This window comes from Engraulis encrasicolus, chromosome 24, assembly GCF_034702125.1.
Source record: "Engraulis encrasicolus isolate BLACKSEA-1 chromosome 24, IST_EnEncr_1.0, whole genome shotgun sequence".
NCBI lineage: Eukaryota > Metazoa > Chordata > Actinopteri > Clupeiformes > Engraulidae > Engraulis > Engraulis encrasicolus.
In genome coordinates this window covers 42,598,239-42,618,502 of record NC_085880.1, presented here as the reverse complement: position 1 = coordinate 42,618,502, position 20,264 = coordinate 42,598,239, and the positions used below count along the sequence as shown (strand labels likewise).

The 20,264-nt window shown below is 46.7% G+C and overlaps 1 protein-coding gene across 1 annotated transcript in view; it reads right to left on the bottom strand.

Annotated features, from left to right (window-relative positions):
- Nucleotides 1-19,392, bottom strand: part of hmgcll1 (3-hydroxymethyl-3-methylglutaryl-CoA lyase like 1) — a 35,495-nt gene extending 16,103 nt beyond the window's left edge. Inside the window, exons 1-7 of the mRNA XM_063191210.1 lie at nt 19,289-19,392; nt 18,344-18,421; nt 17,510-17,617; nt 15,622-15,717; nt 15,152-15,300; nt 12,174-12,237; nt 10,864-11,052 (exon numbers count right to left, since the gene is read on the bottom strand). Coding sequence (XP_063047280.1) covers nt 10,864-11,052; nt 12,174-12,237; nt 15,152-15,300; nt 15,622-15,717; nt 17,510-17,617; nt 18,344-18,421; nt 19,289-19,384 — 780 coding nt within the window. The 5' untranslated portion in view covers nt 19,385-19,392. The remainder of the gene's footprint in view (nt 1-10,863; nt 11,053-12,173; nt 12,238-15,151; nt 15,301-15,621; nt 15,718-17,509; nt 17,618-18,343; nt 18,422-19,288) is intronic.
- Between the last annotated feature and the right edge of the window lie 872 nt (nt 19,393-20,264).

The following is a 20,264-nucleotide window of genomic DNA, read 5'->3' as shown; positions in this document are numbered from 1 at the left end:
AGAAGAAGAAGGAAAAAGAAATGACATTCATTAAGGCATATTGTTGAACTCTCTTGGGCACAGAGCAAAATCCCCCTAAATCTCTCTCTACCCTTTGAGCTATAGCACCATATAATAACATCTTGATTATGTCTGGCTGCTAAATCTGCAAACACACTTAGGCCTGTGAGAGAGGAACTGTTGTACACCTTCTTACATTACATCCAATATGGAGGGCTGGACGGGGATGAAAAAGCAGACTGGGCATGTTCAGTCGAGACCGGCCCACCAGGAGACAACAAGGCCCGTGACAACAGATTATAACAGAAAAAAGGAAAAAAAACGGAAGCGCTATGTGGATCCAGATCTTTTGACACGGGTGCTCTAACAGTGAGTGGATAAAGTTGACATCAAAAAAATGAAGAGCAGGAAAGTCGAAACGCGTCGGGCAGTCTATTTGCCTTTGTACAATTTTAAAAAAAGAAAAGGGAGTGCCACTGTTTCCTGCTCTTCGTTTTTTTGATGTCAACAGATTATAACAGTCTGTTATGAGCTATTTTGACCACAACAGCCAAAAATAATATTTAAATCTGCCTCGGACAGGTCAGCTGTAGTGGCATGAGGACTGTTACCATAGATTGAGGAGAGGACCAGGCCAAAATCCTCAACAGTCCACCGGGCAAATGCCCTGTATGCCTTATGGCCAATGCAGCCATGTCAATAGGAAGGGGGTTTCTGAATCCTGTATGGCTTTTTAAGTGAGGGGTCCTTAATTTGGAAAAGTTGAAGAAGCCCTGATGTGAGTGAAAAGGAGCCTACCTGGAAGCAAAGTCAACACTGAGTAACCTGAGGTTTGAGGTGATATTTTGGGGATAAATTGAATGTCATACATCAAACCAACCAACAAACCTTCGGTGAAATTGAATGTGCTCAAAAAAGCGCTTCCTTCAGGGAAAGTAATGTGGATTCTTTTTTGAAGCTACTGTAAAAGCTATTTGGGCGAATGGAAAGTCCACTATCGTTTTTGCATGGCTGGCCAGATATTCCATAAAGACCAGTTAATCTCCATTAACATTAATCTCCAAAGACTATTAATCTCCAGTCTACCGCATCACCACAGGTGTCTGAGTCTGCATAGAGTTACGCATGTGTCCAATTTTACAAGAATGGAGGTGTTGTAGAACGTCTATAATTGGAGGAGACCATTGAAATGTCTTGTTCAAGTTAAATGAGAATGCCAGCCAATTTCAACATGTAGTTGGACTGTAGTTGGACTACCCCTGACTTGTCAGCAGGGGTGCCACCAGCAATTTTGGGCCCCATGAAAGATTCGAATTTTGGGCACCCTTAAGGGCCCCTGTCAGTGCTGTCAGTGCTTGGGCCCTTAGAATCGGTAACACCTTTCCCCCCCTAACGACACCCTGACTTGTCAGTACCCAAGGATGAGACATTTTTTTCAGTTCAGCACTTTCTGAGATGTTGTTCAGCTAGTGGGGAGATGGATTTGTTTTCTTATTGTTTAAAATGTCTTAGCTTACTCTCAAATATCATCCCAAAACTTACTCTAGTGTTGGAATGTGTCTGGTGATTTTGCATCCCTTTTGGGATGTTACATCCTATTTTTTTCCCAAGTCTTTCTGCCTTCTGTTTGTGGAGTTATAAACTAGAATGTTCTTTAAAAAAGTCCTAGTTCCAGAAATTGAATCACTTACTCCTTTAGTCATTTCCAACAACTCCACAAAGTTTCATCCAAATCCGTTCATAACTTTTTGAGTTATCCTGCTGACAGACAGACAGTCCCCCAACAAAAACAGACAGACAGACAGACAGACAGACAAACCAGCGTGAGCGAAAAACATAACCTCCTTGGTGGAGGTAACAATAAAACCCATGTCCCCATTAGCTGGCCAGGATCTCAGAAAATAGAGACCCGAGAATGGACCATCCTTGGGAACTGAGAAGTCAGTGGTAGAATGAGCAATACAACACGTGTAGTTATAAATTGGACAGACCTCTCCCTTGAGCACCGCGCATCTCCCTTGAGTATGTTCTGTTATGGTTGTGTCATACTGTTGTGGTTTTAACAGTCATCATGGCAGAGTTTACACATCCGTTTTAATGGTCTCCCCTGTGTGAAAGGAGAGAAACACTCTTGAGGTAAATATAGAAATCAAGTGTAACAAAGAAAAACACATGCACATCCGTGTCCAAAAAGATTGGGCGTAGGACTAGAAAAGTCACATGAAAACTTGAAATAAAGTCTGCAACACTAAGCTGTCCTTTCTCTTACTTTAACGTGACGTTTTTTTATTTTCAGTTTTCAGGGTAATAAAGAAACCCTGCACACAATATCTGAGGTTGGTTAGTTTAGGCTTCGCAAATGGGACCAGCTATAGACATTTTGAAGAACTTCTTTTTTTTAATACTGTATGTATCCCGCACTGTGTCCTTGTTTTAGATTAACTGACATAACATTGCTCCACTGCTTTTGATTTTGCTTTGTTTTGCTTTTGTTTTTTTCTTCTTCTTTTAATCGCATACTGGAATGATGTCTAAGTTGTTTCCCATTTTCCCTGAATAAACAGAGGAGGAAGAGGAAGAGGAGGAGGAGGAGGATGATGATGACGATGCTCTAGGTTTGTGCCTGCAAAACACACTCATGCATTTATGAGCCAGTTTACTGAATCGTTTTGTTTGCCGTTTCCGTTCCGGAGAGCCAAGGCTTAACCACAGAAGTCCTTACTGCTGTTCCACCCGCCCCACACAACACACCCGTCCCACATGCCTCCACTCCACCCCAAAACACCACCCACTACCCACCATCCACCCACCCTAACCCCTAACTATTGGACAGGGTAACCACTTCCTGCGAGATAGAGTACTCCAGTGGTTCCCAAACTGGGGGTCGGGGCCCCTAGGGGGGGTCGCGGAGGTACTGAATGGGGCTCACGGACAGAAGGGACTTATATTCACTTGTACGGTTAGTAGATGTACTGTATTTGCTGTCCTGTGGATTTCTAGCAATACTAGCGGACAAACTATTAATGGAAAATCTAGCAATATTAATGGACAAAAAATGCCTAGGATTTGTTTTTTTGTCCATTAATATTGCTAGACTTTCCATGAATATTGCTAGAAATCCATTCCTAGGTTAAGACTATGGTGGGTGGGGGGGTCGTGAGAATATTCCAAAAAGGTCCAAAAGGGGGTCTCCGCTGAAAAAGTTTGGGAACCTACTGGAGTACAGCAACCACCCGGTCCTGTCCCAGAGTCTTGCAATGGCCTAATATGGCTGCCTCGCCTCCCTCCGCCTCAGCTTCTGCACATGGAAGAAATTCATTTTTAACTGAACCCAGGAGGGACAAACGGGTTTCTTCCACATCAACATTTCCCGCAGGCTGAAAAAAAAACAGAATAGAAAAGAAAAAGGAAAGAAAAGACACAGTGCTGATTTCCCTTCAACGGTCAAAAAAAGGGATTCTTAAGGCTGGTAGAAGTCGTAGCAAGAAAAAAAAAAAACGTACTAACAAGATGGCAATGGCAGACTAATGTATCTTGACACAATCCTGCAATTATTGTTCCAACCCCCCCCCCACAGATGGGATTTTCCTTCAACGTTCAAAAAAAGGGATTCATAAGTACGATAGAAGTCTTAGCAAGAAAAAAAAACCTTAATATGTGTTTAGCATGACTGCAAAGGTGCTGAGCGTATATTACTGTAAGAGGAATCCAGAGCTAAAAATGCAAATCAAATCTGACGGCAGGCTATCGTGCTGTGAATGAGCAGCAAATCCATTTCTAACTCTACACTTCTAACACTTGTAACAGCTAATTTATAACAGGGCCGTGTCTTTCTGGGTTAAAAATGTTTTTCAAATCAAAACTGACTGCAGGCTATCGTGCTGTGAATGAGCAGAAAATACATTTCTAACTCTGAATCTTAAAAGGGAAAAATGCACGACTGGCATCAACTTTAAATTGCTTAATACTTCATGTTAGCTGTAATCAAACAGTTTTTCAAATCCCATTCATAATGAAACAAAGGCCCACACACAGTAAAAACACAATTCAACACTTAGTAATACATTACAACTTGGTAATTGCCATTTTTGTAACAGCTAATTTATAACAGTGCCGTGCAGTTGTGCTGTGAATGAGCAGAAAGTCAATTTCTAGCTCTAAATCTTAAAAGGGAAATATGCACGACTGGCATCGACTTTAAATTGCTTAATACTTCATGTTAGCTGTAATCTAACAAGTTTTCAACTCCCATTCATAATACAACAAAGGCCCACACGCAGTAAAAAACTGTTCATCATGTATAGTTGATTTAACATCATCGAGGTTGCATTTGGTTCCAGAGTACTCACTTCTTTTTAGTAACTTAACTTAGTAACTTAATTAGTAATTTTAACATTTTTATTGGACTGTGCTGCCCTAACATCTTATGGACCTAGATGACTAGACTCTATAGGCCATATTGTGTTTTGTGTCTTTAATGTGCGTTTACATGTGGATTGTGGAGAAGTGTCACGCAAGACAAATTTGTGTGCAAACAGACAATAAACGTTTATTTTATCTTATCTTATCTTAATAAAAGAGTTGAATTAACACTGTTTTTTTTTTCTTTCTACTAGGGATGGCACAAACCGCACCGAAAACCGAAACCGTACAATTCACACACATACCGAACCGAACCGTGCAATCCATCACAAACCGCAATTCATGTATTTCCCAGAAAAATATGTAAAACAGAGATTCTAGGAGTATCTTATCCAGTCTCTCTGATTAAAACATTAGCGTATAAGACCAAATCAGAGGATGGCACAATTAAAATCATACCATTTTCACATTATAAGCCTATACAAACCATATGTAGGATATTTAGTGATAAGTCCGATTCTATTAGCCAGTGCACCATTTATCATGAACTAAAAAAAAAAAGAACCGTGGAGAACCGAAAACCGTGACCTTGACACCGTGATATGAACCGAACCGTGAATTTTGTGAACCGTACCACTCCTACTTTCTTACAGTGCATTTTGGCATAGCACTTACTCCATATTCATATTGATGAAAACACAACCTCCCTCCTGCATGGAGAGCAGCAAATATCAATATCAGCCACTTCACCACCGCAGACCTGAGTGAATGCAGTTTCATTATTGAGCCTCAGCTATTCAGCTCTTTGCTCTGCTGGGGCCCTGGGAACGTAAGCAGCTCGGTCGGAAGATCAGCAGACCAGCACGCCCAGCCCAGCACGACCAGTCTAGGCTATAGTATGACCGAGCCCGCACGCCCAGCCCAGCACGACCTGTCTAGGCTATAGGACCTGACCGGGCCAGCACGCCCAGCCCAGCACGACCTGTCTGGGGTACAGGGCCGTAACGAGACATGTTCAAATACCGAGGGAATATGTCGCTAAGCTAGTGAAAGTCAATGGATCCGCATAGCACTGTAGCATGCTACACGGATCCATTGACTTTCACTAGCTTAGCGACATGCATGAAAAAAAAGAAACTTTACCACCTTTATAAACCCTGGCCAACAATTTTAACGGTATTAAGCCCTAAAATAGTGGCATACCCCTTTAAATTTCTGAAAAAAATACAGAGGACGTGACCTCTGTGTCCTCAATGTTAGTTACTGCCATGCTGGGGTATATGACCGGGCCAGCACACCCAGCCCAGCAAGACCTCTCTTCTATACACATCTATGATCTAGCCTGTGCGTTAACCCGGCCCTGGGATGGGTGTCTATAACTGATGGCTGGTGGTCACACAGGCATACCTCTCTCTCTCGGCACACAAAGGACGGCTAGGCTCGGCTCGGTGAGATTACTAGCCGTTCCCCTTCCCAGGCCCGAAGCCCATGTGAAAGCCCACCACACTACACTACACTACATACTTTACTATTGTGTTGTCTGCCCATGAGGCTGGTGTCACAGCAATACATGAGTGCTCACACAGACACACACACAAACACACGCACGCATGCGCAAACGCACATGCACACACACACACACGCACGCACACACACTCTACCTCTGTCTCGCTATCTCCCACACACGCACACACGCACACACACACACACACACACAGACATATACGCACACGCAAACACACACACACACACACACACACACGCTCTATTGCTGTCTCTCTTTCTCACACACACACACACACACACACACACACACACACACACACACACACACACACACACACACACACACACACACACACACACACACACACTCTACCTCTGTCTCTCTTTCTCACACAAACACACACACACATGCAATCACATAGCAAAATACTAGTATGAAAGGAAAGGGTCCAGAGAGCATGGCATGTCTTTATGCTGAACAAAAGCGGAGGTGACTGTGATCTGACAGGGTTAGCCCGAATTCATTTCTTGCTCAGTTGGTGGCGGGGGACTCCTGGCACAGAGTAATGAAAGGCTTTGATAACATCTTTCATTTCCACCCTAGTTTTTTGGACACGGAGGTGGTGGTGGTAGTGGGAAAGGGTGTGTGTGTGTGTGTGTGTGTGTGTGTGTGTGTGTGTGTGTGTGTGTGTGTGTGTGTGTGTGTGTGTGGGGCAGTGGTAATGTGTGTGTGTGTGTGTGTGGTAGTAGTGGGGATGGGTGTGTGTGTGTGTGCGTGTGTGTGGTGGTACTAGTGGGAAAGGTTGTGTGTGTGTGTGTGTGTGTGTGTGTGTGTGTGTGTGTGTGTGTGTGTGTGTGTGTGTGTGTGTGTGTGTGTGTGTGTGTGTGTGTGTGTGTGTGGTTGTAGTAGTGGAAATGGATGTGTGTGTGTGTGTGTGTGTGTGTGTGTGTGTGTGTGTGTGTGTGTGTGTGTGTGTGTGTGTGTGTGTGTGGTTGTAGTAGTGGAAATGGATGTGTGTGTGTGTGTGTGTGTGTGTGTGTGTGTGTGTGTGTGTGTGTGTGTGTGTGTGTGTGTGTGTGTGTGTGTGTGTGTGTGTGTGTGTGTGTTGGGGGGCAGCTGAACTTCTTTGGCTGTTATTATTTTCTGTGGTTTTTCGCGACGAGGGCTACAGCTGCGGCAGATCAGCCTTAATGCTGATTCACACCGAGGAATTCCAGCCGTGTGTGTCCCTGTTTCTCCTCAAACCCCGTTGTCAGAGGGAGCCCTGAACATCACACAGCGTCTGGAAAACGGAGTTATTTTACTACGTTGGTCACCTCAAACAGCTGAGACAACGAAGAAAAAAAGGAAGAAAAAAAAATGGCTCCATCGTATGTGCACACACATACACACACACACAGATGCTGGGCTTAGAATAACCCAATCACGTTCAGAAGATATTTCGGTGCTTAGATAAACACTGGGCCCTTTCCTCCTTTCCTGCCGATCGTCAGCTTCCCTTATTAGCTAAAAACCCGCTTTCGGGAATCTGTGATTCAGATCACTCACGTCTCTAATATGCGGGGAGTAACACGATCTAGTGGATTGGAGGGGCGGGGGGGGGGGGGGGGGGTTTTGAGAGGAAGAAGGGGTGGTGGGGGGGTATCTGACACAATTGCTTGTTTGAATTCAAATTAGCCGCTCTCCCTCCCTTTGTGAAACGGAACCCTCGACCATGACACCCAATTCACAACAAAGTAGTGGCAGATTCATAGGGCACCTTTGTAAAGTGCCGACCCCGGTTAGGGTTACACAGTTACAGCTGGGGAGAGATGGAAAGAAGGGAAGAAGAAGGGACGAGGGGACGAGGGGATGAGGGGACTTCGGGCGGGCATATTACTAGAGCCTGGGGTTTTCCTTTCTCTCTCTCTTACCCCTCCACCTGCCTTTCCCACCCCACCCCACCCCACCCCACCCATCCCCTATTCTACCACATCCCGCACACCCACTCCACCTGCCTTTCCCACCCCGCCTGTCCGCCAACCCCACCCCACCCCCACCCCGCCCGTCTCCCACCCCCACCCCGCCCGTCTCCCACCCCGCCCGTCTCCCACCCCCACCCGTCCCCCACCCCCACCCCCACCCCGCCCGTCCCCCATGTGTTTAGTAGTGGGTGCTGAAAGGATAATTTTCCCCCTGCCCTTTAAGCAAAGCATTGTCGCAGGGTTCAACAGGCTAGCGACAGACGAGCTGGGAGACACATAGGGCCTGCCTGGGCCCTCCTCTCCTCTCCTCCCCTCTCATCTCGTCTCTTCTCCTCTCTTCTCTTCTCTCCTCCCCCTTCTCCTCCCCTCCCCTCGCCTCTTCTCTCTTCTCCACTCCTCCCCTCTATTCTCTTTTCTTCTCTTCTTTTCTCTTCTCCTCCCCTCCCCTCTCCTCTCCTCCCCTCCCCTCTCCTCTCTTCCCTTCTCCTCTCCCCTCTCCTCTCCTCTCCTCCCCTCTCCTCTCCTCTTATCCTCTCCTCTCTTCCCTTCTCTCCTCTTCTCTTCTGTTCTCCTCTCTCCTCTCCTCCCCTCCCCTCTCCTCTCCTCCCCTCTCCTCTCTTCTCTTCTCTTCTCCCCTCTCCAGCTCTTCCCTTCTCTCCTTTTCTCTTCTCCTATCTCCTCTCCTCCCCTCCCCTCTCCTCTCTTCTCTCCCCTCCTCTCCTCTCCTCCCTTCTCCTCTCTTCTCTTCTCCTTTCCTCTCCTCTCTTCTCTTCTCCCCTCTCCGGCTCTAGGGGCTTTGTGAAGGCCGCAGCCCTTGTCATATGAAACAGACACCCAATAGGCAGCCCTTTGTGTCGACCTCCTGACAGGTGCTGACCCGCCCAGCCCCCGAAGAGAAGAGAAGAGAAGAGAAGAGAAAAGAAGAGAAGAGGGGAGAAGAGAAGAGGAGAGAAGAGAAGAGAAGAGAAGAGAAGAGAAGAGAAGAGAAGAGAAGAGAAGAGAAGAGAAGAGAGAGAGCATCGCATCCCTGCTCTGCGCGGCGCGGCCCGGGGAAGGCAAACTGTGCAAGCCAGAGCCACAATGGGCCCTGGAGAACTGATAGTGCCGAGCGCGTCAGTCAGGGCCGGATTAAGATGGCTTGGGGCCCCTAGGCTACAGGTTGCTGTGGTGGGCCCCCCCTGAAGGCAAATTTAGCAACACATTTACGTACATAGACAGTGTCATAATTACGAGCTAGGAATGAAGGATAACATGTTCACCAACTGTGCTCAACACGACAGAATTTTTTTCAATATCGCATCTTGTCACAATTCTGCAAATTTTCAGTCTTGGCCAATTAAGCCCCCCCCTGGCAGGTGGGGCCCCCTAGGCTGCAGCCATATCTAGCCTAGCCTGTGTGTTAATCCGGCCCTGGCGTCAATGATGGCTCTGGTCTGTGTCTGAAACGCCCCTGATTGAAGGCCTTTTTCTGGGAGTGGAGGTGGTGGTGGTGGTGAGGGGTCGGTGGTGGTGGTGATGGTGGAGGTGGAGGTGGACAGAGTTGGCGGAGATCACCAAAGCAGGAAGAGCGGTGAGGCGGGAGAGAAAGACAGAGAGAGTGTGTGTGACGGGGAACGAGAGTGCTCTGATGCTTAGGGTCGTTTTGAGACAGGATTTAAATAAATTCTGGGTTTCAGACATCTTTTAAATAAATTCTCCTGTAACAAAGTCCTCCCCAGACAAGTTTTTACTGGATTAAGTTGGTCATGATAATAAAACTTCTTGAGGGGCAATGGGGGAAACCGAGTATTCTGGGACCATGGGTTGTTTTTTGACGCATCTTTTAAATAAATTGCGTCTCCTCCAACCACATTTTTTTTACAACGTTGGTCATGATAAAAACTACTTGTATGTATGTGGGTTTTAAAGCGAGACCACCTTGCTGATTTGTCTATTGTGTGTGTGTGTGTGTGTGTGTGTGTGTGTGTGTGTGTGTGTGTGTGTGTGTGTGTGTGTGCGTGCGTGTGTGTGTTTGTGCAAGCACACATGTTGGTGGGTGGGTGGGGGGAGAAATCTGCAAGTCAGGAGTCGGTGCGGTGTGTGTGTAGGTAATGAGAGTGCCAGCGAGGCATGTTTTATGTTATTCGGGGGATTTTGAGGAGACAATTTCTCTTTCGGGGAGTTTTCCTTGTGCAGTGCGTGTGTGTTTTTCTTTTTTCGGCGGCCCTAGAGGGAAGGGGAGGCTCAAGCTGCCTGTATCAGGTTGCTTTTTAAACCCACCTCCAAATTGATGCTTTCCTTTTCACTTGGTTTGCAAGGTCACAGGCAAAGTCGGGACAACCAAATCCAAGATGAAGTCTTTTTCCACCCACCCCTCTCTCTGTAAATGCAATAACCCAACCGCTAAAAATAACTTTATAGTAAATGGGGTCGTATGGAATTACAATTTACCGTACTCACCTAAGGTACCTACACGCTATTACCACCGGTACATAAAACAGATCCCGTTTGAAAGGCGAGTGGAGCAATGACTACTAACACCGTGTCCAAACAGCTAGCGACTGTGAAACCATCATCGTCACACGGAACAGATTATGTCGAAATTGAACCCAAAGATTCTACCTTTGTTAGGTGTAAATCGCCAGTCCATCAGCAGTGCAATGTTAAAGCGGCGCTGCTTTTTAAAACACAACTTGCCACTCTAGTTTTAGTTGCCTTCAGGTAGGACAGTTCAACATGAAATTCTGAAATTATTTCTGACACACACGCATTCAGTTACATCGCTTTCAGTTGGGATGCGGTGTACTAATTTCCACACAGACCATTCATTTCTCAAATGACTCGGACACACACACACACACACACACACACACACACACACACACACACACACACACACACACACACACACACACACACACACACACACACACATACACACACACGGCAGATGAGATTTTTTTTAACCGTTATGTGATGTGATGATAGCAATCGTTAAATGATGTAATATTGGTCTACACAATAAAGTATAAATAAAATAAAAGATTTCACCTGCAAAGCGATGAGGATGTTGGCTAGTGCCTGTCCGTAGGTGTCGTGGCAGTGGACGGCCAAGGCACTGGTGGGGATCTCCTTCATGACGCTGCGTAGCATCAGAGCCATGGCCTTGGGGGTGCCCTCACCTGTGGTGTCCCCCAGTGACACCTCGTAGCAGCCCAGATCATACAGCCGCTTCGCTACCTTGGGGCACAACCGAGAGAAAGAACAGCATGTGCAGCAGAGGTGTTAAAAGTAATGTAAAAGTTTTAAAAAACATAGTTTCCTCTTACAATCAGCTAACTCTGGGCTGACTGGATCAAATTTGTGATGGGTTCCTGTTAGGTTTTCAAGATGCAATCTTCCATGTTGAGGTTGCAGTAGAGTCAAACAATGGTGGAAAATATTAATGGCTATCTGCCCCCTAGATCAGTGTTTCCCAACCAGGGGTACGTGTACCACTAGGGGTACGCGAGCACACTGCAGGGGGTACTTGGAAACATGTTATTATTATAAAAATGTATGGAGCAGTCACATCAGGACAGAGAAAGCGATATAGGACATGAATTAGGGGGTACTCATAGCACAACAAAGAGGTTTAGGGGGTACGCGAGACAAAAAAGGTTGGGAAACACTGCTGTAGATCACTGGCTCTTACCCTTTTTTTCTTAAAGCCCTCCCTTACTTGTGCCCAAGGCAAGTCGCGCACACCCCCAACCGAAACTTCTACATGTATACGCACTAAAAATGATTTAAGTGATTACTGTAATTACAATGATTCTTGCTTAAAACATTAATCTAGATGATACCTCTAGTATCCCGTGTAGTGCTTTGACCCTTTTGAAGAAGGCTTGCTCATGCATTTTCACACGGTTGCACACATACTGTAAATAAAATCACACAGGAAGCATACGGTACACTGGACCTAACAGGCTTGAGAACATTATTCATCACCTCTTTTCAGGGCTGGACTGGCCATCTGGCATAGCGGGCATTTCCCGGTAGGCCCCGCACCGTCCTGGACCCCTATTTTCAGAAAATAGGGGCCCACGAGGGTGCGGGGCCCGGCGGTGAGTAAATTCTGCGCCGCTAATTAAGAGGGGCCCCTTGGCTTTAAGCTTTAGTAAGTGCCCAGGCCTTATTTCTCCCCCAGCCCAGCCAAGCTTTTTTCAGAAAGGAGAGCATTCAGAATTTTAGTAACTTGAAGAACATGCCAGGAAGAATTGCAGTGAGACATGCAGCATCTGCATTCACGTCAACAGGCAGAAATGAGGCAGAAAGCAAGAGCAAGAGCAAGAGCAAGAGCAAGGGCTTGGTCTATTCACCTCCGTTACTTTGGCTGGTTCAACGCGGCCCTCGTACGGACAGCCAAGGGCACAGGAGACATACCTGAACATGAAGAGGAAGAGAGAGAGAGAGAGAGAGAGAGAGAGAGAGAGAGAGAGAGAGAGGGAGGGGAAGAGAGAGAGAGAGAGAGAGAGAGAGAGAGAGAGAGAGAGAGAGAGAGAGAGAGAGAGAGAGAGAGAAAGAGAAATAGAGAGAAAGCGAAAAAGTGACAGTGAAAGAGGCAGAACGACAATGAAGGAGAGACAGAGAGAGAAAGGGAGAGAGAGACAGAGAGAAAGAGAAAGGGAGAGAGACAGAGAGAAAAAGAGAGAAAGTGAAAAAGTAACAGCGAAAGAGGCACAAAGGCAATGAGGGAGAGAGAGAGAGAGAAAGAGAAAGAGAGAGACAGAGAGAAATAGAGAGAAAGTGAAAAAGTCACAGCGAAAGAGGCAGATAGGCAATGAGGGAGAGAGAGACAGAGAGAGAAAAAGAAAAAGAGAGAGAGAAAGACCAAAAAACATTTTGGATTAGTTACGGAGTGTAAATATTTCTGTGGTCAATTTGATGACATGAGACATGATGTTGAGAACATCCATTTCATGTAATGCCTAAAACAAAGCGTTTGTAGTGCATCACGTCAGTACTGCTGCTGATTACCCTGCACTCTCTCTCTCTCTCTCGTCTCTTGTTTGTAAAGTGAAAAGCTAAATAGGTCTAGCAGTGCTGAGAGGACGCTGTAAAACATGAGAGAGAAAGACAGAGAGAGTGAGAGAGAGACAGAGAGAGAGGGAGAGAGAGAGAGAGAGACAGAGAGAGAGGGAGAGGGAGAGAAAAGAGACAGAGAGAGAGAGGGAGAGGGAGAGGGAGAGGGAGAGAGAAATAGAGAGAAAGCGAAAAAGTGACACTGAAAGAGGCAGAACGACAATGAAGGAGAGACTGAGGGAGAGAGAGACAGAGAGAAAGAGAAAGGGAGAGAGAGACAGAGAGAAAAAGAGAGAAAGTGAAAAAGTAACAGTGACAGACGCAGAAAGGCAATGAGGGAGAGAGAGACAGAAAGAGAAAGAGAAAGAGACAGAGACAGAGACAGAGACAGAGACAGAGAAAGAGAGAGACAGACCAAAAAAACATTTTGGATTAGTTACGAGTGTAAATATTTCTGTGGTCAATTTGATGACATGAGACATGATGTTGAGAACATCCATTTCATGTAATGCCTAAAACAAAGCGTTTGTAGTGCATCACGTCAGTACTGCTGCTGATTACTGCTGCACTCTCTCTCGTCTCTTGTTTGTAAAGTGAAAAGCTAAATAGCTCTAGCAGCGCTGAGAGGACGCTGTAAAACATGGGCAGTTGGGGAACATAACATTTGGTTAGTGTTGTTCATGTTGCTAAGTAGTACAGGGCCGCAACGTCGACCGTGGGAATAAGAAACGAGTCCAGGAGAAAAAAGAAGAACAAGAAGCAGACGAAGACGAAGAAGAAGTAAAAGAAGAAAAAGAAAAAGAAAAAGAAGAAGAAGTAAAACTATATGTGCTTTCCATATGTGTAGGAAACGTTTACAGCTCGACCAGCGGACAAACAAGTGAAAAGCTGAAAATGTTTCTCCTGGGCATGTGGCTGTTAGACGATACCTCAGCTAGCTACCGGAATTTCCATGGAGTCTTGCTCCAGTCTGAAAGACAGTAGTGGGGTGGGGTGGGTGTGGGTGTGGGGTGTGCGTGCAGGCCCGGATTAATGCACAGCCTAGATATGGCTACAGCCTAGGGCCCCCCACCTGCTAGTGGGCCCCTGACTGGCCCAAAGGTTAAAAAAAATGTGGCAAGATGAAAAATATTGAAAAATGAATCTGTAATGTTGAGTACAGTTTGGAATCTTGTTAATCCTCTTCTTCACAGCTGAGAGACATGTTATCCATAATTTCTAGTTTTTACTTATAACACTGCCTAATTTCATCATGAAATTTCAAAGTGAGATTTGCTTTCCAGGGGTGCCCACAGCAACCTGTAGCCTATGCGCCCCATGCCATCTTATCCCGGCCCTGGGTGGGTGTGGATGTGGGTGTGGGGTGCTTCTTGCTCTGCTTGAACAGTTGGGCATCAAGTCCCATTTGCAGAGAGAGAGAATATGAAACTGACATGTGCCTGGCCTTGGGAAAAATAACAAAAAAGAAAAAGAGAAAACAAAAAAACCCTGTTCTTTTCAGAGATTAAAGACCGCTGCCACACAGGTTGACAAGTCACATTTGCTTCAACACATCTGGACTTGTAGTTGTAACCGATACAAAGCCCCAGATTTCTGGAACTGCAGGCATCTGGAACTTGACTTATTTACAGTGTACCTATTAACAAATGAGATAATTTCAGAAAGTTTGGCTACGCTCCTGTCTTATATCCCCCACCACACACACACACATACGCACGCATACATACACACACACACACACACACACACACACACACACACACACACACACACACACACACACACACACACACACACACACACACATAAACACACACACTTACAAACACAAGTATTGCTTCCATGTACAAAATGACAAATTGTAAAAGCCAAATTTGGTGACATGTCTTCGCCCAAACATTTACACAGGGCTATTTCCCCCTGGTCCTGGCCCGCCTGGCCCGGCCGCATGGTGAAGTACGTAAGCACTCTGCACGACCTGGGGTGCACTTCTCGAAACCATAGTTGCTAACTACATTAGCTACTTTGTTGTTTGGAATGCAATTTCCCATTGGCAACTACCGAAGTTGCTAACAGGCTAACAACTACGCTTTCGAGAAACGCACCCCTGGTCTGCTGCACGTGGAGGAGGTACATGACCAGCCGCACAATTAAATTAAACACAGGCAAGACAAGGGGCCCAAAGTAACCAGTAGCACTTTTTAGGCAAAAAAAAGCTGTCAAGCTGAACGATTCATGCCGGCAGGCAGGGGGTCGGGGTCGGAGTCGTACTCACCCCCGCACTGGTATGCCTGCCTGCTTGGCGGCGGAGATGAGCTCTTTAAACCTCAGCATGCTTTCCTCAATGGAGCAGTTGATGTTCTTCTTGCTGAACGTCTCCGAGGCTGACCCCAGCACAGCCACTTCGGTTGCCCCCGCCTCAATCTTTTCCGATGTGGGACGGAGGCCACCGGGCCGGCACACATTGGGGGGGGGGGGGGGGGGGGGACAGAAGACACGCACGAACGTAAATCAGTCAAGGCAAACATTTACCCATCAGGGCTAGGCTCTTCAGGAAGACATAAACATAGCCATTCCGCTAAAGGTTAACGGAAGAAAACCAATTTTAAAGTCAGGTCATATGTTGTGTATATGTACGTAGCGTAGGGATAAACATTTAGACCTAAACAAGCCGTCAACTTAAAGTTGATCGTTACCTAAAAAAGAATGTTGTCGTGGCATAAATAATAAACAACTTGTTCTCACTGCAGTGCGGTAGCCTTGTAGATTTGGCGTTAAGACAGGATATTTGACATGAGGTGACTTGGTAAATCCTTTAAAGACTTCGACATGGTCAGCCATCTGCAAAACAGCACAGGTAAGTTATGAGTTATACTCCCAGTCGGATCATTGAAGTAACTTCCAAGGGCTCAGTACTCCCACATTCATTTTAGTTCTTTGGTGACATAAAGGCCATTTGTTGGACAAAGGCCACTGAGGAAGGCTTAAAGTGATACTGTGCCATTTTTTGACTTAGGGTCGACCCCAAAACTTTGTCACATACTACTCCTCAACTCTTTCTACCTCTTACACAGCAATAAACCCCAAACTGCCAGAAGTATCAGGAGCTTAAAATACCCCACAGAGATCTAGAGCCTATTGTAGTAACTAGAGATGCACCGGATCCAAGATCTGGTTCCGGATCCAGCAGGATAATAGGGTTTTTCACAGGATCCGGGTCCGACAGGATCTTAAGCAGTGGATCCGGTATCAGGATCTGGTGCATCTCTAGCCTAGGTTTTTCAGTCAGTCTTTCACAACCCCAATTGCTGCATGGAGTGAAAGCCCTTTGGAAGCGGCCAGTGCAGGCAGTGTGGCAGTAAACCAATGAGACTAAAAAATTGTTTGAGCCAATGTAATAAAAAGGGCCCATGTGTGCGAGTAGGCTATATGTTTCAACCCTTTTGTAAGGATCCGGTATCCGGTTCCGGTTCCGGCAGGATCTTAAGCAGTGGATCCGGAATCTGGCAGGATCCTAAAAATCAGGATCCGGTGCATCTCTAGTAGAAACATCTGCAGAGTTTGATGCATAACTTGAATGCACAAGGTGCAGGTTGTTACTAGAAACTTTGTCACATACTCCCCAGCTCTTTCTACCTCTTACACAGCAATAAACCCCAAACTGCCAGAAGTATCAGAAGCTTAAAATACCCCACAGAGATCTAGAGCCTATTGTAGAAACATCTGCAGAGTTTGATGCATAACTTGAATGCACAAGGTGCAGGTTGTGTCTAGATGAGAACAATGACCCTGTCATAAATCACTCAGCACACTCTGCAGCGCACACAAGAGAGAAGAGGAAGGAGAGGGGAGGAGAGAGAGGAGAGGAGAGAGAGGAGAGGAAAGGAGAGGAGAGAGAGAGAGGAGATGAGAGAGAGAGGAGAGGAAATGAGAGGAGAGAGAGATAGAGGAGATGAGAGAGAGAGTAGATGAAAGGAGATACGAGAGGAGAGGAGAGGAGAGGACAGGAGATGAGAGGAGAGGAGAAGAGAGGAGAGGAGAGGACAGGAGAGGGGAGGAGAGGAGAGGAGAGGAGAGGAGAAGAGAAGAGAGGAGGATAGGAGAGCAGGTGGGAGAGGAGAGGAGAGCAGGTGGGAGAGGAGAGGAGAGGAGAGGAGAGGAGAGGAGAGGAGGGGGGGTGAGGTGAGGAGAGGAGAAGAGAAGAGAAGAGAAGAGAAGAGAAGAGAAGAGAAGAGAAGAGAAGAGAGGAGAGAGGAGAGGAGAGGAGAGGAGAGGAGAGGAGAAAAGAGGGGAAAGGAGAGGAGAGGAGAGGAGAGAGTGAGGAGAGGAGAGAGGATGAGAGGAGGAGAGAGGAGAGGAGGAGGAGGAGAGGAGAGGAGAGGAAAGGGGAGAGGAGAGGAGAGGAGAGGAGAGGGGAAAAGGGAGAGGAGAGGAGAGAAGAGAGAAGAGAGGAGAGGAGAGGAGAGAGGAGGGGAGCCAACCTGCAGTGCACACAAGAGAGGGGAGAGGAGAGAGGAGACGAGATGGGAGGAGAAGGGAGAGGAGAGGAGAGGAGAGGAGAGGAAGAGAGAAGGAGAGAGGAGGAGAGGAGAGGGGAAAAGGGAGAGGAAGAGAGGAGAATGGGGGCCATTACCTGCGGTACCCACTTCGAGGACACAAAGGCAGTGGCCTCCACCACGGGCAGGCCTGTCTCAGAGAGCATGTTTATCAGCTGGATTTTGACCTCTGTCGGAACCATTTCCTGTGAAGACAATGACACGGGGGAGCTTTTGCTTTGAGGATCCAGTTAACCGAGGGGAATCATAAGGTGCCCCCCCCCCGACCCCCCCACACAACCCCTTTTTTATTTTTTGGAACATCTGTGCAGATCAGATCAGCTGCTTTGCGTTACTTTGCAAACGGAATAATTTACTGCACGCTGCCGCTGAGTTTATACCTCAAAAGGGAAGATTTTCTCCAAATTCGCAGCGTGCTGTTACTCACAAGCCCTAACACTGTCATCGTGTCCATCTCTAGAGTTACAGTGCCGCACGGTTTTGTGGGAATGATAAAGATATGACTTACTCCTACTAAACTTATAACATATGAAACATCTGGAGGAACCATGTCGTGTTTCCTATATATTTCAAGGTCGGTTTGTGTTCATTTCGTCGATATAGTATTTGAAGGAAAAATGTGAACCAGATGTTTTCAGTAATCATTGAGAGAGATCCATTTTGTCCCATTTCCATGCGCCAATAGTGGATGTGAAAGGCACTACAAACCATTCTTTGTCTTTTCCTTTGAGAATAAAGACCCCTTTCTTCCCTGAGACCCGAGTGTGGGCATACTGTACTTAACTTAATGCTGCGGTGCAGTGGATCTTTCAGTAAATATTAATTCCATTTTGGACTTGGGTCTTGGGCAAAACTACCCGAAAAGAGGTATTTATTGTGGAAAGAGATTTGGAGGGTTTAGAATAGCCTACCTTTTCATTCTGCAGTCCATCTCTTGGTCCAACCTCAACAATTTTGACCGCTTTGGGGAATTCACATAAGGCACCATACTGGAAATGATAAAACAAAACAATACTTAAAAGTTCAAACTCAGGCAACAAAATGACAAAGCAATGAATGTGTTAACTGTGTGGAAACATTGTTTCCTTTTATGGACAATCTAGAAGTCTGTAAAAGATGCATAGCCTGCTGTAATGCAAAGTTTCCTGTCAAATGATGCATTTTACCGTGTGTGAGTTGTAAGTCAAGCAACTTTTGACATTAGAGCACTTGCCAGGCCATTGATAATTTGCCATGTGTCTGGAAGACATAGACATCCCCTCCCACAGGCCTATCCAACAGTAACACTTTGTTCACGTCTTCTCCTGACATGTTGGAGTAAGTAAAGGGGGAGCTTAACATGTCTGTTATATTATTACGAGGCAGTTATAATCCTCGACCTTGAATGAGTGCGAAAGTAAGACACGAATGAGATAATACAGTAGGCTACGTTAATATCGCATGTTCTAATTCCACTAAATCAAAGTGGAAGGGGAGTTAACGGGGCGTTTACTCGAGACGTTCACTGCGAAAGACAGTGGCAAGAGCTTAGCTTGAGGGAGTGCGAGGGGGCCTTCCTTTCCCCCTGTATATCAACAGGGCGCATCGTCGTAAAGCCCCATGTCTGATACATCAACTGCACCTCATCTATAATTCACATCACCATCTTGTCATGCTCGCTTTATTTTGCATCAGCGCATCACATCGACAAAAGTCAAGCCGTTTCCTCGTCGTTCACCTCCATAACAACTCGAGCATCCTTTCCCACATGCTAATATAATGTAAACAACAGCGCGCGCGCCGCTATTCCACCCACCACTACACTCACAACACAAGTCACATGCGCGAGGCATGTGCAAGAAGCATGCGAGAGTCACCTTCTCCTCCTCTAGCCAGCGGACTAGCCACGGATATTCCTGCGCGAGTGTCTCATAGCTCAGGCAATGCTTCACCGCGGAGGGTATGTTACCCATGGATGTGACTGCCGACAATTCCCTCTGCTCGTCGCGCCGGAGACCCCTCTGTAACTCGGGGACACCTGTAGCGGTGTGGCGTCTCTAGGCTTTTTTGCCGTCACATGCAGTATGTGTTTCCCCTTTGACCACTGTCACGCGCCAGGTCAGCTGAAAACGCCACAGGAGTTTGCGGTCAGTCGGGCCTCGAGTGGAAACGTCTTTGGTGAGGAGAGCGGGGATGGGGTGACTCAGCGGTTACCATAGCAGCAGCAGCAGCATCCCGTTGTAGACGGGATAGCAGGGGATGAGGGGGAGGGAGTGTCACACAGGCTTGTCATTAGGGAATGGACTGTGGGCGCGTCAGTTTAGTCTGGATGGGATTGACACTGTTATAATAAACGGCTCTGCGAACTGCCAGCTCCCAGTGGGGGATGTTGGAACTCCCCAGGGTATTCGGCAGCAGCGCAAAACACACTAAGAAAAGGACTCGACTCATACTCGCCAAGCCCTTTCTCCGGCAGGCAGCGGAAATATAAGGGGGGGGCTCAGGGAAACATGCTGCCTTGATTGATCTCCTGTGACTGCAACAGCTGAAGGTTTTCCATTGCCAGGCTTGCCACTGCTGCCAATGTCAACCGTGGTGGTGTAACAGAATCCCTCTTTGAGGGCCGGGGCACAATTTAGTCGTGAAAGAGCCATTATTCCCTGCCCAGATGTTAACAATAGAGAGGCTTAATGAAGTCCTAGTGCTGAGTCCTCCTATGACAATAACCTGGTGTGCAGGAAGGGAGAGAGGTATTCGCTTCCCTTTCAGGCGAGGGCAAAGAGCTAGGTATATGGCCAGCCAGGCCAGGGCTTCTTAGTGGGAAAGGTATAGGTATCCTATCTCTCATTCATG